Source organism: Vombatus ursinus, unplaced genomic scaffold (assembly GCF_900497805.2).
Source record: "Vombatus ursinus unplaced genomic scaffold, bare-nosed wombat genome assembly UNPS02014797.1, whole genome shotgun sequence".
NCBI lineage: Eukaryota > Metazoa > Chordata > Mammalia > Diprotodontia > Vombatidae > Vombatus > Vombatus ursinus.
The window spans coordinates 5,604,337-5,619,376 of NW_020954575.1; the positions used below are offsets into that span (position 1 = coordinate 5,604,337).

At 40.4% G+C, this 15,040-nt stretch overlaps 1 protein-coding gene across 1 annotated transcript in view; it reads left to right on the forward strand.

Annotated features, from left to right (window-relative positions):
• The first annotated feature begins 855 nt into the window (after positions 1-855).
• HSF5 (heat shock transcription factor 5) overlaps positions 856-15,040 on the forward strand; it is a 37,437-nt gene continuing 23,252 nt past the window's right edge. Inside the window, exons 1-2 of the mRNA XM_027870262.1 lie at positions 856-1,465; positions 9,047-9,421. Of these exons, the coding sequence (XP_027726063.1) occupies positions 856-1,465; positions 9,047-9,421 (985 nt within the window). The remainder of the gene's footprint in view (positions 1,466-9,046; positions 9,422-15,040) is intronic.

Sequence of the window (15,040 nt, forward strand, 5' to 3'; positions counted from 1 at the left end):
ATTTTGACTTTAGCCACACCAAAGTTAATAAATTGGGCTGAGCAGAGGCACATGGTTGCTTCCCAGAGAGTACCCAGTCTCACTTTGAGCCTGTTTTGAATTGAGAGCTGTTGGCCAAGAGGATAAGGGCAATGTTCTCTTGGGACTTGGGAGCACAGGGTACCTGTATTTCTCTTATTGATAATAAACATTCCACCCCACTGCTTCCATTCCTTATTTTTACAGGTTTTTAAATAGGTTAAGTGACCCAAGCACAGAGCAGGATAGGCGATTTGAATCCAAGTCCTGGGAATTCAGTCCAGGGACTCTGTCCCACCCTACAACACGAGGGTCTACGGCTTGGTGGGCTTTGCTTGCAAGCCCCCCATGTACCTCACCTCGTTCCCTGCCCCCCCCCTTTCTTCCTGCCACTCATCTGTTCGGTGGGGGTGTGAGGGGGGTCACACTGGGTTCGGAACGAGGTTTGCTTCTTGCAGCGGCTTAGGCCAGGGGTCACGCGACCAGCGGCGGGTGGCCACCGGCTCTGGGCAGCCCTGGCTCCCCGCCCCCCCATCGGCCTCGGGCTAGCACTTTTGGGGGAGGGGGGAGAGAGAGAGCCGGGTGGGGGAGGGGGCGGCTCGGAGAGCGTTCGCCCAGCTAGCGAGCAGGCGCGCGGCGGAACTCGAGGCCCCATTGGCCGGGTTTGAAGGAGGGGCGGGGCCTCGTGCACCAACGGTCTCCTGGGGGCCAGGGCGGGGAGCGGGGAGCGGGGAGCAGGAGGGGGGAGGGCGAGGCGAAGCCCCGGGGGGATCGAGAACGGGGTGGGAGAGCCGGGCTCGGCGGTGGCGGCGGGGCGAGGCCCGGGCATCGAGGGCGATGGAGGAGGCACTGCTCTCCACGCCCATCAATCCCAATAACTTCCCAGCCAAGCTGTGGCGGTTGGTGAACAGCCCGCGCTACCGCTCCATCCGCTGGGACGGGCGCGGCGAGGGCCTGCTCATCGACCAGCCGCTTTTCGAGGCTGAGCTGCTGAGCCCGCCGGGGGCAGGGGGCAGTGGCGGGGGCGGCGGCGGCGCTGGGGGGGCCGAACCCGAGCTTTTCAAAACCACCAACTTTACGAGCTTCATCCGTCAGCTCAACCTTTACGGCTTCCGCAAGGTGGTGCTCGGAGGGCCCGGACCGGCGGGGCCCGGGCCGGGGCCTGGGGGGGGCGGGCCGGCGGGCGACGGGCCCCTGCACCACTTCCACAGCCCGCATTTCCGTCGGGATCAACCCCAGCTGCTGGTGCACCTCAAGCGCCTCACCAGCGCCAACAAGGCCAAGCTGGCTGCCGGCCTCGAGGTCTCCTGCCGCCCGCCCAACCGCTTCCAGAGGCTGCTACTGACCTCCACCTCGACCTCCGCCTCGGCCTCCACCTCCCCGCTGCAGCACCAGGAGCCGCCGCCGCCGCCACCTCCGCCCTCGGGGGCCCGGCCTGAGCCTCACGGTGAGTGGGCCAGGGCTTCTGCACACCTAGCGGCCTCCGGGCTCCGCGGGATTCCCTTCCCTGCCCCGGGCCGGGCTGGGGGTGGGGGTCAACCCCCGAAGGCTCAGTGCCTCTTCCCTAAGGGAACCTCTGAGAAATGGAGAGGGGGAGGAGGCGGGGCACAGATTCAGCTTCCCCTTCCCGCAGAGAGACTTTTGGTAGAGGGAAATCCTACACCTCGAGGGGCCTCTTCTTACTTGCCTTGATAGATCCTTAGAGGCAATATCAAGCAAGACCTCACCTATGTGTCTCTCTCTCCCAGGTCCCCATTAGGGCCTTTGAGACATCAGGACCACTCTTCCCCCGCCTCCGCCCCATTACTTATCTCTTTAGGCCCCACCACATTCTCTTTCCATGTGTCAGTTTTCTTCTTGAGACTCTCATCCGGCTATCCCATGCCCATTTTCAATGGTGGCAGCCCAGCTCCTGTGGTCAAGCTATTACCTTGCATCCCTGAAGACGCCTTAAGTATCAGAACTCATCAATTACTATTCACCAGCAACCTAACAGGCTTCTGTGTACCTCTTTGTTTTATTTTGGACTTGACACCTACACTGGGATTCATTTGAAAGTCAAGATTTACAAATACATTGTCCTATCCTTTGTTCTTCCTGAGATACACCTGTGGGTGTTTAGAGTGATCACAGAGCTTTCCCAGGCCAAGAGTTCTTAGGAAAGAATGTTGAAAGGACCCCTCTCTTCCATAAAGGAATATTAAATGGGATTGTTTTTTTACAAATGAAAGAAGCATGATGAAAGTCAAAGTTGGAGGGAACCAGAAAGTCATAAAGACAAAATGATAGAATTTTGGATCTGTAGGGGCAAAGCGGACAAGACTCTGTAGGAGTCTGGTTATTGAGATACAAACCTACTTTCAACAGTTTATAGATCCAAAAAATCTTGGTAGAAATGTTGTACAATCACATATGGTACATATATATGTATCTTACAGTAACATTTAAAATGGTGGTGATTGTTTATGTATCTTACAACAAAATATAAATATAATTTTTTTAAAAATTTAAATGAGGTATTACACTTCTTTCCCAGACAGAATTATGTAGTTGAACTTTTATCTTCCTACAAATTGTAGGGTTTAAATTGAAATTCTGGCTGCTGTACACAAGGTGCAAACTGGATTTCTGATCTAAATGTTAACCTTTCCTCAAATAACAAAGCAAAACATTTAGTGAATGTTACTATTCAAAATCAAAAGCATATGTTATTTTAATTTTTAGGGTTCATTCTATTTAGAAGAGTATGCCACTGGGCACAAGTAACCTTTCAGTATTCCTGCAAATGAAAAGGTTCATGCCAGTTGAGCTGTATTTTACTTTTAAAGATCTTTATAATTTTCATTTCTGACGCAGTTGCCAGAAACCTAGAAGTAACAAGATTATGAATCAGGATCTCCATTCACTGATTATTGAGACAACAGGTTACAAAGATGATCTGGAGAAATCAACAAATTATAATAAAAACAATTCAATTTGACTTTACCTTCAACCAGAAGAGTGATAGTAACATTCAGTGTAAACTTTACCTGTTGGTATTTCTGTACTTTTTAGAATTAGAGAAAAAAAGAAAAATACTGGAGGTAAGGAGTGTGAAACTTCCCTGTGGAGCTAGTTAGCTTCTGAAGTAGACTAGCTTCTAGATTATAAAAAAAAAAAGAACTTAATTTTCTTGGGTTTTGAAAGATGAGATAATAGGTGGCATATTTGATTTAGTGTTGATGACTTCGTACCTTCCTATAAGGGGGACAGGGCCTCTAATTTAGGCGAATGAAGTTGAAAAAGTACCATTGGAATGGGGATATATTCATCCATTAGAAGGAACACCCTTGTATGTTGTGGTCATTGATTCTGATGGAGAAAGGGAATAGTGTCAACCTTAGGCATAAATTTGGCAAAATCTCAGGTTGTCACTAGCTTGCCCCAACTACCTGGTGAACCGAAGGAAAAATGACTAGAAAATTGGTTCTCTGTTGATATAACACAGAAATGGAGTCTAATATCTAATGTCCTCTTTAGATACATTAACACTCAAATCTTCATTCTCTTTTTCCTCTGTGGCTTTTTTCTAGCTTGTCTATACTCAGGGAATGAATAATTTTTAATTGAAGTAACAACAGCTTCTAGATTTTAATCTATTATTTAGAAAAACCATCACCATCAAGTAAATAATTTCATTTAGATAGTATAAGTTCATTAGGTGATTAGAGTTTTTAAAATTCCTGCATTATTTTTTAAGAAGGATTTACTTTCAAAATCCATTCATTCTGCAGATGTGATATCTCCATATAGGTATTTAATGTCTGTCTCTCAAGCTTTCTCATTTCTCATTGCTAACCAGGCCATTCATATCTTAAAGCCATATAGAATGCATGGCAAGTGTGAACTGTGTGATATTAAGTTAGATTCCCTGAGTGGGAGACTTGAGGGGGGGATGACTGTTGCTGATTTGAAAAGAATGCAGTCCTGCTACAGGTTTGTGAATGTCAAGGCATACCCCTGTTTTAACCATAGTTAAGTGAGCTGGTGGCTCAGTGGATAGAGTCAAGAAGACCTGAGTTCAAATCTGGCCTATTAGCTGTGTGATCCTGGCCATTTAACCTTTGTTTGCTTCATTTTCCTCAACTCTCAAATGGAGATGATAATTAATTGAAGCTACCTTAAAGGACTGTTGTGAGGACCAAATGAAATAATATTTGTAAAAAGCACTTGGCACATAGTAGGCACTATTTAAATGCTTATTCCCTTCCTCTTTCTTAGTCTGGCTTCTAAATCTTTGATCTTTCCATTTTGCCCACACTATTTTGCTATTTTTCTTCCCTTTGGACCTTGTTATAACTTTGTATCTTGATATATGAATATTCTCATTTCCTGTTTTTGATTTTGTATTATTCTGTTAGCTTTATTGTCTGCTGTTATGGCCTTCCCATTTTTATCTTCTTTTTTTTTCTAGACCCAGATCTCTTAGGTCTGCAATATAACGTCTCCACTTACTATGCAACAACTTCAAAATACTCCAGTAGAAATATGAGGGAGGACCCTTTTCCATTTGTGCATCCTATGTTTAATAGCAGTAATAACAGGATTTTAAAATGTTGGTTAAACTTGCAAATCAGTCTGAAAGGAAAAAGTTTAAAGGGCAGATTTCCCATCTCTTGCCCCCAGTAAAATACCAGTTCATTTCTTAGGCCCTGGAAGGCAGGAAAATAACCATTTTACTTCATAGGCCCAGGAAGAACATGTTCTACCCATACAAATTTTGGCATTATGGTCTGTAGATTAATTAATTAGCTCAGACTCAGTCATATTAAAAGCTAAACTTTTTGTAACAATATACCTTGGAAAAGATGCATATTTCCAAAATTCTAATTGCATTAGAACTGTGTGTGTGTGTGTGTGTGTGTATGTATGTATGTGTGTGTGTATGTTATATCAAATTAATCAATTGAACAGAAGAAATAAGTTGTTTTTTGTTTTTTTTTTTGGCTAGGCAATGGGGTTAAGTGACTTGCCCAGGGTCACACAGCTAGTAAGTGTTATGTGTCTGAGACCGGATCTGAACTCAGGTCCTCCTGATTCCAGGGCCAGAGCTCTATCCACTGCGCTACCTAGCTGCCCCGTGGCAATTTTTTGAGAAAGATCTTTTTCTTTTTTTTTTATTTAAAATTTTTTTTTTGAGAAAGATCTTTTTAAAAGAGAAAGAATAGATACTTCTTCATTCTGTTCTTAAGGGCCATCTCTTAAGAGTTCTATTCTGACCATCAATGTTCTGTCCTATTCAGATTTTATATATATATGTATATACACACACATACCTATATATATCCAGATTATATGTAATATAATTTATATATAATCATATATTAGTTATATTATATAATCTGAATAGTATAGATTTTATATATATGTACTCACACACATATATAATCTGAGTAGGACAGATCATTGATGGTCAGAATAGAACTCTCAAAAGACAGCCCTTAAGAATAGAATGAGAAAGTACTTGTTCCTTCTCTTTTAAAAAGATCTTTCTCAAAGTGGTCACAGACTTATGTCATTTCTTCTATTCAGTCTCTTCATTTGCAAAATGAAGTTGGACCCAAGTAACTTTAAATCCTTCTAAAAAGTCCATAATTTTACTATTTTTGTGGTCAGTGGCACCTAAAATAATAAAAGTAATTTACCTCATCACTCAGAAAACAGTAATATTGGTAGGAATTTCTTTTACGTTTAAATCTGGATCTAAAAGCAGAATGAAATTAGGAAGCTTGAAAATTCTGTAACTTGGATTTTTATACTTTGGATGCAGAGGCACAGTTCTATCACGTAAAGCTGGAGGCGTTGGCCACCCAAGGAAACCTTCCCATTGAAGATGATGAGATGGCACAAAATCTCAGAAGAGATAGTTGTAGTAGCCTTGTGTCATAGATCCATAAGCTGTGTATGTAGACCGACTAGTCTCCAGCAGCATGACAATTCTTAATATCTGGTAGTTTTCTTGTGATTTTGGACCTGATCCATGAGTCTATCAGTCAAAGAAGAATGGTGCCCTCTACAATTTAAGAGTCCTGGAGGCCTTAAGTACTTGTGGTTCCATAGCTTGCCCAGTGTTCCACAGCCGTATGTTAGACACAGGACTTGAACCTGGGTCCTACAACAGCTTTCACTCAACGGCCTCTCAAATGCACAAATAGGAAAAGGGAGGGGGGTGTGGGGAGATTGCATAGGAAGCTGTAAACTTACTTTGTTTACAGTTTTTTTGAAAGTGTGTATTAACCTTAAAAAAACAAACAAACAAACTGAAAGGAGAAAAAGAAAGTTACCTAGTTGTAATTCTTCAAGTTGGTTAAATGTAACCTGACCCAGTTTCTTTTAAGTTATGACAACTTTTACTTTTTGACTTAGCACTTTTGACTTTTCAGTGAAATTAGACCTTGAGGGCAGAGGATATTACCTGAACAATGCCCCCAGTGGTCACCTTGCTACTGTTTATCTGCTTAATACCTAATTGCTAGAAAGCCATTGTGATATAGTTGATAGAAAATGGGCCTCAGAATCTAGAAAGCCTGAGGTGGAGTCCTGCCATAACACTCCTGGCTTTGTGACCTCCTATAAGCCAGTCAACCTTTCAGTGTGCCAGTTCTTTTAAGATTACAAATTTCAGAAGTTGCCTATTTGGATGGTTAGACAGAGTTCCTACACTGATGAAAGCATGAAGGTACTGTTCCCCCCCCAAAATCTAATACATGTTTTCAGAAGGGTGTCTTCAGACAACAGAAATGACATAGCATATAATAAACACCCTAAAGTGTCTTTCTCTAAAACCCTAGCTTATTAGCTAATATGAAAAAGAGGCAAATCAGACCCCAAAATAAAACTTGGCTCTTTTCTCCCTGGTATCTCAGGTCTTAGAACTCTCTTAGATTATTTTATTTCTGGAGTTTTAGGGCTTTATTTGTGGACTTTTGGTTTTATTTTGCTTTTTTATGTTTGTTTTATTTTTTTAGGTCCAATTTCTTTTTCAGTTTTGTAGTCAAGTAAAAAGGATTTTTAATGAGTTTAGATCATGAGTATGTAATTATGATAGGGACTTTAGCTACTACTTCAGGAAGTAGAAGAGTTTAGCTCATTTACCGATTAGGAAACTGAAACAACATAAAGGAGTTTGTCAATAAGCAATGGAGGCAGATATCTCAGCATAGAAACTTTCTCCCTAGGAATAAGAGCAACTTTGCCTAATAATGTTTAAAAGTTATAGCCTAAAATTTCAACTTCCCAGATTTGTATTGGCCTTGCACATTAAATATTACACTTTTCCTCCTCATCATTATTTTTTAAAAACCTGCTCTAACATTAGGGTAAGATAATACAGTCATTCACCTGTCGAAAATGCTCAAGGTTCAGTCTGTGAACAAGTATTCATCAAGTGGTTGCTAACTATTTAGGCATTGTGGTGGATGCACAAGTGTGATTTTTTTCTCTCTCAAGGACTTCACAGTTCAGAGGCAGAGACGGTAACATAAAACAAGTGCTACAATTTAAGGATGGCAAAAGAGGTCACTGATCAGGGCTGGAGTAGTTGTGGCAGGTTTCAGTGGGGACATAGGACTTGAACTACACCTTGAGAGATGGGTAGGATTTAGAAAGGGGAATGGGATCTGATTGAAGGCAGAAAAGTATGCTATATTTGTAGGACGGTAAGGAGGCCTGTTTGATTAAAGTGGAAAATTTGTTGTAGAGTGGCAGTATAGTAGTAGATAGAATTTTAGAATTGGAATGTAGAGATCTGGGTTCAAATCCCACCTCTGAAGTCAGTTGTGTAGGCAAGTCGCAGCCTCTCTGAGCCTCAGGCAATTCTCTAAGATTGTAATTTATAGATGGGTTGCCATCTGTCTCAGTGGAGGAAGTTGCCACACCCCATGTGTTCTGAGAAGTAAAAGGAAGTAAGTTTAGGCCTTGAAGGCCAGGAGTTTAGAGTTGGTAGACAATGGGGAGCAATGGAAGATTTCTGAGCAGAGAAATGATATGCTTAAAATGTCTAAGGAAAATAAGTGTGACATTAGTGAGATGGGTTGGGGTGGTGAGTGAGGAAATAGGTGTCATAGAGGTCAAACTGGAAGCTTTTATAATAATAATCTGAACTTGAGGTGACTAGGACCTGGGAGTAAGAATAGGACCTGGAGTATGATGGAAGCAGTTAGAATGGAGAGGGAAGAGCTAGGTATGATAAATGTGGTTTTTTGTTTGTTTGTTTGTTTTTGTGAGGCAACCTGGGTTAAGCTACTTGCCCAGGGTCACACAGCTAGTAAATGTCAAGTGTCTGAAGTCAGATTTGAACTCAGGTCCTTCTGATTCCAAGGCTGGAGCTCTATCTACTGTGTCACCTAGCTGCCCCTTATGATACATGTTTTAAAGGATAACTGACTGTAGAGGTTAAAGATTTCTAGCCTGAATTTCTAAAAGCACAAATTTCCATGAAAAAAAAAATCTAAACTAAAAGGGACAGAAATTTAAAAAAAAAAAGTTAAAAATAAAAATCTCTTTTAGATTCACCTTTTGATTTTCATTTCTTAATTTTCTTGTAGGAATTTGCTTATTTTCATGATCACTCTCTACTCCTTGATATCTAAGTGACCTGAGTTACTGGATCTTCTAGGAGTGTCTTAAAATTCTTAGTGTGTAGCTCACATACTGAGAAAAACTGGCTGTGTGAGTTAGCACAGGTGAAACAGTTTTTATACTGAGATCATGACCCTTTCTATGAGTAACTGCTTTCAGCACCAAATACTTGGCCCATTAAGACTAGTTGTCAGGATTTTGCCATGGGATGGTCTGGTAAAGTTTTAGGTACTAAAGAATCCAGGTTTCCAGTTTTAAGTTATGGATACTGAAATAGTTCGCTAGAACTAAACATCTTTAACTGAAAGTTACGTTATGTACAGATCAAGAGTGATATAATTTGCTACCCTTTACTATATCTGCTGTTGTCATGTAAAACTAGTAAACGTGCTCTTACTTTTTTATGCAGGACCAGTGGCCGTAGGACAGTTTCACCGGTCATTCCGGCGAGATAGTTTGTCTCCTTATTCCTACGTATCAACTTCATCCCACAACCACAGCACTTTCCCGCTGAAAAGTTTAGATCGGACCCCGATCCCTCCTAGAACGTGGCAGAACTCCCTTGGGATGCACCCAGGACAGGTGGAGACTTCCCCCACTTTCTCAGATAAAGGGGTTCCATTTCCTGTACTGCAGAGGTTTCCAACTGAGGTTACGTATACCCTCCAGCCCAGCGCCACATCTGTTCATGTTCAGCAAGGGCCTCAAACAATGGTCAGCTCCTCCCAGAAATATAGTAACTACACACCCTCACCGCAGTACTCCCAAGCCTACTATCCAACAGGTATGAGAAGGTTCTAGCTCAGTAGCTTCCAGAAAGGTATTTTAAAAATGAGTTTTTAGTAGTCTTAAATGCACTTTAATCTTTGTATAATCAAGTACAAATAGTAAAGAATGAGATTATACCTAAGAAAATGTCTTCCCCCAGGGCATGTTTTAAATTGGCATTTAATTGGCATTAATTTTAATGAGCATTTAATTGGCATTAATTTTCTTAGACTTTTGTATAGCTCTGGAAGACCATACATTTTTGAGTGAAACTTTTATGCACTCATAAATTGTATCCTAGGAGTCAAATTAAGACTTTGTATACTGGAACCTTGCTATAATTCTACCCTTGGTATCCATCCTGCTTGTCTCATAAATTAGGCAACCCCTCTCTGGACCCTAGTTTTCTTATTTGTAAAATGAGAGTGTTGGGCCAAATGATCTCCAAAGTCTGTTCCCGTTCTTAACATTCTATACATCAATGAGGTAAGACTATATTAAAACCACATTCATTTAGTACTTAAGTAGTTCCATAAGGACATTCCCCTTATGCTTTCAGATACAGAATTTTGCCTTATGGAAGAGTATTAGAGCAGTAGTATTCAATATTTTTGTGTATAAAAGCTAATTTTTGTTTTCCAAAAAACTTGAAATGGGGGAAAGGAAGGATTCAGAAAGTAGGGGCCAAGAGTTGAAAGCCTCAGCAAAGTTGAGGAGAAGTGGATGGTGGTATATATTAACGATAAAATCCACCAGTAAATGGGACAGGGAATACTTCTGTAGTTCCTTCTTAGTTGAGAATCTTGGTAAACTGAGGAGAGGCTAGGAGTGGGTAGAGAGTGAGAGATTATAAAATAAACCAGCTTGGAAATCTGTCTGGTGAGGTTTTGACATGGACTGGTAGATACTAATCTATTGGTCCAACACCCATGTCATAGTGGGCTTCCATCTGAAAGCTTATGTCTGTTTGGGGGGGCTACCTTTTTGTACCTTGCTATATACTTTATTGCCATTTTACTCAAATGTATTTTCAGTTTTGCAGACACCATACTGGTGATTTTTTTTGTTTTGCCTTGTAATATGTGGAATATACAGAGTGACGAGGAATAATTCAAACCTGGAATAAGTGCTTCTGAAAAAGGAAAAAAAGAGAAAAGGTGGAATTTTTTCCTTTGAGCAAATAAATAATTTAGGAGCATATATTTTCATAGATTTGTAGACCTAGAAGGATCCTTTAGAGTTCATCTAGTCCATGTCTCTTTCTCCAAACAGGACTAAATGCAGAAAGGTAGCTAAAACTAAATGAAAGGAATGCAATTTTAACATGGGATGAAATATTTTGTTGCTTTTTCAGATGTGTCTACTACGTATTATTTGTGTCAGCATTCATTGTTTACTGTTAACTGAACCTGGTATTGACTAAGCAGCTACACTGTCTAAGTTTTTACAAACATTTTAGACCATTGTACTTCCCTCAATGTAGCAGTGATAGTAATAAAGCTGAGAAGAAGGGAAGGTGATAGGACTGGTAGGAGAGCTGTCAAAATCTTTGAAATCTTCTCTCCTTTTAATGTCATTTTAAAAACTCCCTTTTAGGGAGAATTTGGGACCTGCTGTTTTGCTTCAAATAGAAACAAAATATAAACACTTTGACATTAGCAAATAACCAAGTTGGTATTTACAAGCTATAGCAGAGACCAAATTTCTGTAACTGGAGAAAGCAATTCTACTTTTGATATACATCAGCAAACTTTCAAGCATTGATATTTAAATTAGGATGCTGCCTTAAGGCAGTTAATCAACAAGTACTTATTAAGCACCGAACTGTGCTGGGTACTGGGAATAGAAGTTCAAACAACAAAATAATTTCTATTCACAAGGTGCTCTTGTTCTAATGGGGGAGACAAGTTTAAATATAAATAATAGAAAGATAAATAAGTATAAATGTAAAATATAAATGTAAGTAAAAGTATATACAGATTAGTTAAATACAGGGTAGTTTGGGAGAGAGGATACTAGCAGTTAAGGAGATCAGGAAAGGCTTCATGTACAAGATGGGGTTTGAACTGCATCTGAAATGAAGAGAGGGAAGCAGAGAGAGTGATGGAATACATTCTAGACTTGTTCAAAGGCATGGAAACCAGAAATGAATATCACATGAGAGAAAATCGTTTTAACTGAATCTCACAGTATAGGAGGGAGAGTGAGTAATGTCCAGTGAGTTTGGAAAGATGGGTTTGGCCCAGGCTGTGTAGGGCGTTAAAAGCTAAAAAGTAGTTTATATTTTATCCTAGAGGCAAGTCACTGGATTTGATTGAGTTGGTCAGGTCTGCACTTAAAGAAAATTACTTTGACAGTATTGTGTTGACTGAACTGGAGTAGAGAGAGACTTGAAGCAGGGTGCTCAATTCTAAGTTGGCTGTTGCAATTTTAAGTGGGATTTTAAGGTCAATGTGGGCCTGAACTAAGATGATAGTTGTACGAGAAGAGATGTAAGAGAGATTGTGAAGGTGGAAATGACAAGATTTGGTAACTGATTGGCTATATAGAGTGAGGAGTTAGTTGAGAATAATGCCAAAGTTATGAACCTGGAAGGATGGCTTTGCCTTTAACAGAAATGGTGAAATTTGGGAGAGGGGAGGACTTGGTTGGGGGATTGGTAAGGGAAGGATAATGAGTTTGGTTTTTGGTGTGTTGAGTTTAAGATTTGAAATGTCCAACAATCAGTTGGCAATAACAAAAATAACAATAACTAGCATTTAAATAGTGCTTTAAGTTTGCAGAGTGCTTTGCAGATGTTTTCTCATTTTATTCTCACAGCAGTCCCGGGAGGTAGATGCTATTATTATCTCCATTTTACAGATGAGGAAACTGAGGCAGGCAGGTTAAGTGACTTGCCTGGGGTCATACAGCTAATAAGTGTCTGAGGCCAGATTTGAATTCGGGTCTTTTTGACTTCTTGTCCAGTGCTCTGTCCATTAGGTGCTATCTAGACTAGGGCTAGATATATAGATCTTGGAATTAACTTCATAGAGATAATAGTTAAACCCATAGGAGCTGATGAACTCATCAAGTGGGAAATGTAGAACCAGGGGTTCTTATCTCTTTTGTGTCATTGACCCCCTTTGGTATTCTGGTAAAGCCTATGATGGACTCCTTAGAATGATATTTTTAAATATATTAGATAAAATACATAGAATTACAAAGGAAACCAATGATATTGAATTACAGTTATCAAAATATATTTTAAAAAACCCCAAACAACCAGCCTCACAGATCTCAGGTTAAGAACTACTGGTATAGAGGGAAGAGGACCAAGAATCGAACCTTGGGGAAAAAACTGCAGAGGGTCTGATATAAATGATGAGCCAGCAAAGGAGACTATGGGGAATTATCAGGAGGAAAATTGAGAGAGAGAGTAGTGTCAGGAAAGTCCAGAAAAAAATGGTGTCCAGGAGGAGGTGGTGGGCAGCAACGTCAGGTGCAGCAGATAAGCTGAGAAAGATAAGAATTGAGAAAAGATAAGATGATCAGCTTTGGCGATTAAGAACTCACTGATAACTTTGTGGAGGGCAGTTCATGTTGAGTAATGCGATTAGAAGCCACATTCCAGAAAGTTGAGGAGTGAAGTAGAGGAGAGGAGGAAGTGGAGGCAGCAAGTGAAGACAACTTTTTCTAAAGAGTTTGGCTGATAATAGGAAGAGGGATATGGATAATTTGAGAGGATGGATGATAGGGTCTAGTGAAGTTTTTTAAGGGTGGGGGAGATTTGGACTTGTTTAAAGGCATTAAGATAGGAACCAGTTGATAGGGAGAGTTCAAAAATTTGAGAGAGTAGGATGTATTCTCCTGGAGAAGAGGGGAGGAAATGAGATTAAGTATAACGTGTAGAGAGGTTGGCCTTGGCAAAGAGAAGGGCTGTTTCTTTGTTAGAGAAGTAGATAGGAGGAGTTGGGAGATGATGTCAAGAGGTTTTGAGATGAAAAGAATGAAAGAGGGAGCTCATGTTGAATGCCCACAGTTTTTTCATTTAAGTTAAGGCAGTGTCTTCCCCTGAGTGAGTGGGAAGAAAGTAAAATGTGAGAGGGGCTTGAAGGGGTAAGAGAAGATTTTTAGCTTCTTGAGAAATGAGGTAGAGAATCGATTAGAGAAGAATAAGAAGGACTGCCTTGCTGCAATAAGGATCTAGTTGAGATTAGATAACATGAATTTGTAATATACCTACATGTACATGTACACACATGTGTTTATAATTTATTTGAATTATAGACTGCTCCTTTCCCTATATTGCTGGGGATTTCTCTTTCCTTTTCCCCTGTCCATTACAGACCTCACCAGTGCCTCAAAATGAGCTCTCGTTACTTCTCGTCTACACTGGTACTAGAGGGGTGAAGGTGAGAAGCAGAGGGAAGGAGGTAGGTGAAGAGTACACCCCATCTAGCTGATGGAACTCCTTCTTCCTCTGCTCTACCTGGGTCACACTTCCCGCCATGCTAATGAGATGGAAAAGGAAGAATGAGGGGAACTAGAGGAGGGAGAAACAAGGGCCCTGTTGACCTCCCCACTTCTTAGTCCCTATCCCTCATTTTCCCCACACCACCAGTAGTGTCTTGGAACTGCAAAAGCCCCTATGTGTTCTTCCTGCCCATTAGTATAATTGTGTCTGTGGGACTGGGAGTGGGGAGAATAGCAGGAGCAATAGGGATAAATTCCTGGCATCCTAAGTTCTAAAAGGGGCATTTTCCCCTAGAAACGTTGTTATACATAGTGGTGAGGTTATGAGTTCCAGTAATACTATACTTAAGATACATTACGGGTTAAATTAGTTTTTATGGACTAAGTTAGAAATCTAGTTAGGCATAACATTGTTTGTAGAGCAAAATATGTTCTAGTTCAGATAACTGATTTGTAAATATCCAAAGTTGGAGGCTACCTTTATATGTATATTATGTACTAGAAGAATGTCCCAAGTAATTTTGATGATCCAAGTTTTAAAAACTGAATTATGGTTTAGGATAATTTATTTGAAGATTAATTAGCTAGGATATGAATCTTTAAATGGAAAATTGACTCTGAAGGTTCAAGGTGAGAATTGTGAAGAAAACACTAAAAAGGCCAAGTAAGTAAAAATTGATGACATGATAGCATACAATGTTTCTTAAGATTTAAAAAAAATAGGTGGAGTTTTTATGAATTATGTGAAATTTTCCACAGTGTGGCCCAACTTCTGATTTTCCATCTTTTATGTGTAATTAAAAGATGGTCATAAATTTGGGATTATAAAAATAGAAATGCTTTCAATGCTCATGAGGACCTTTAAAAGCTAAAGTAGTACTTTAAAAGTTATTGTGAGACATTGGTTATGTGAAAATGCTTTGAAAAATAAGGAGTACTCTAGATAAAATCTGAAATTGTTAAATTAAAAAGGCTACTGATATATTAAGGAGTGTGTCATAAAAGTATTATATTTTATCACTGTGAAATAGTGAAAATCCCAGCTGAGCATGGTGGCGAATGTTTAATCCCAGCTGCTGGGGAGGCTAAAGCTGGTGGGTCTCTTGAGCTTGGCAGTTCTAAGCTTCAGTGGGCTGTACTAATTGGATGTCCACACTAAGTTCAGCATTAATAGGGTGAG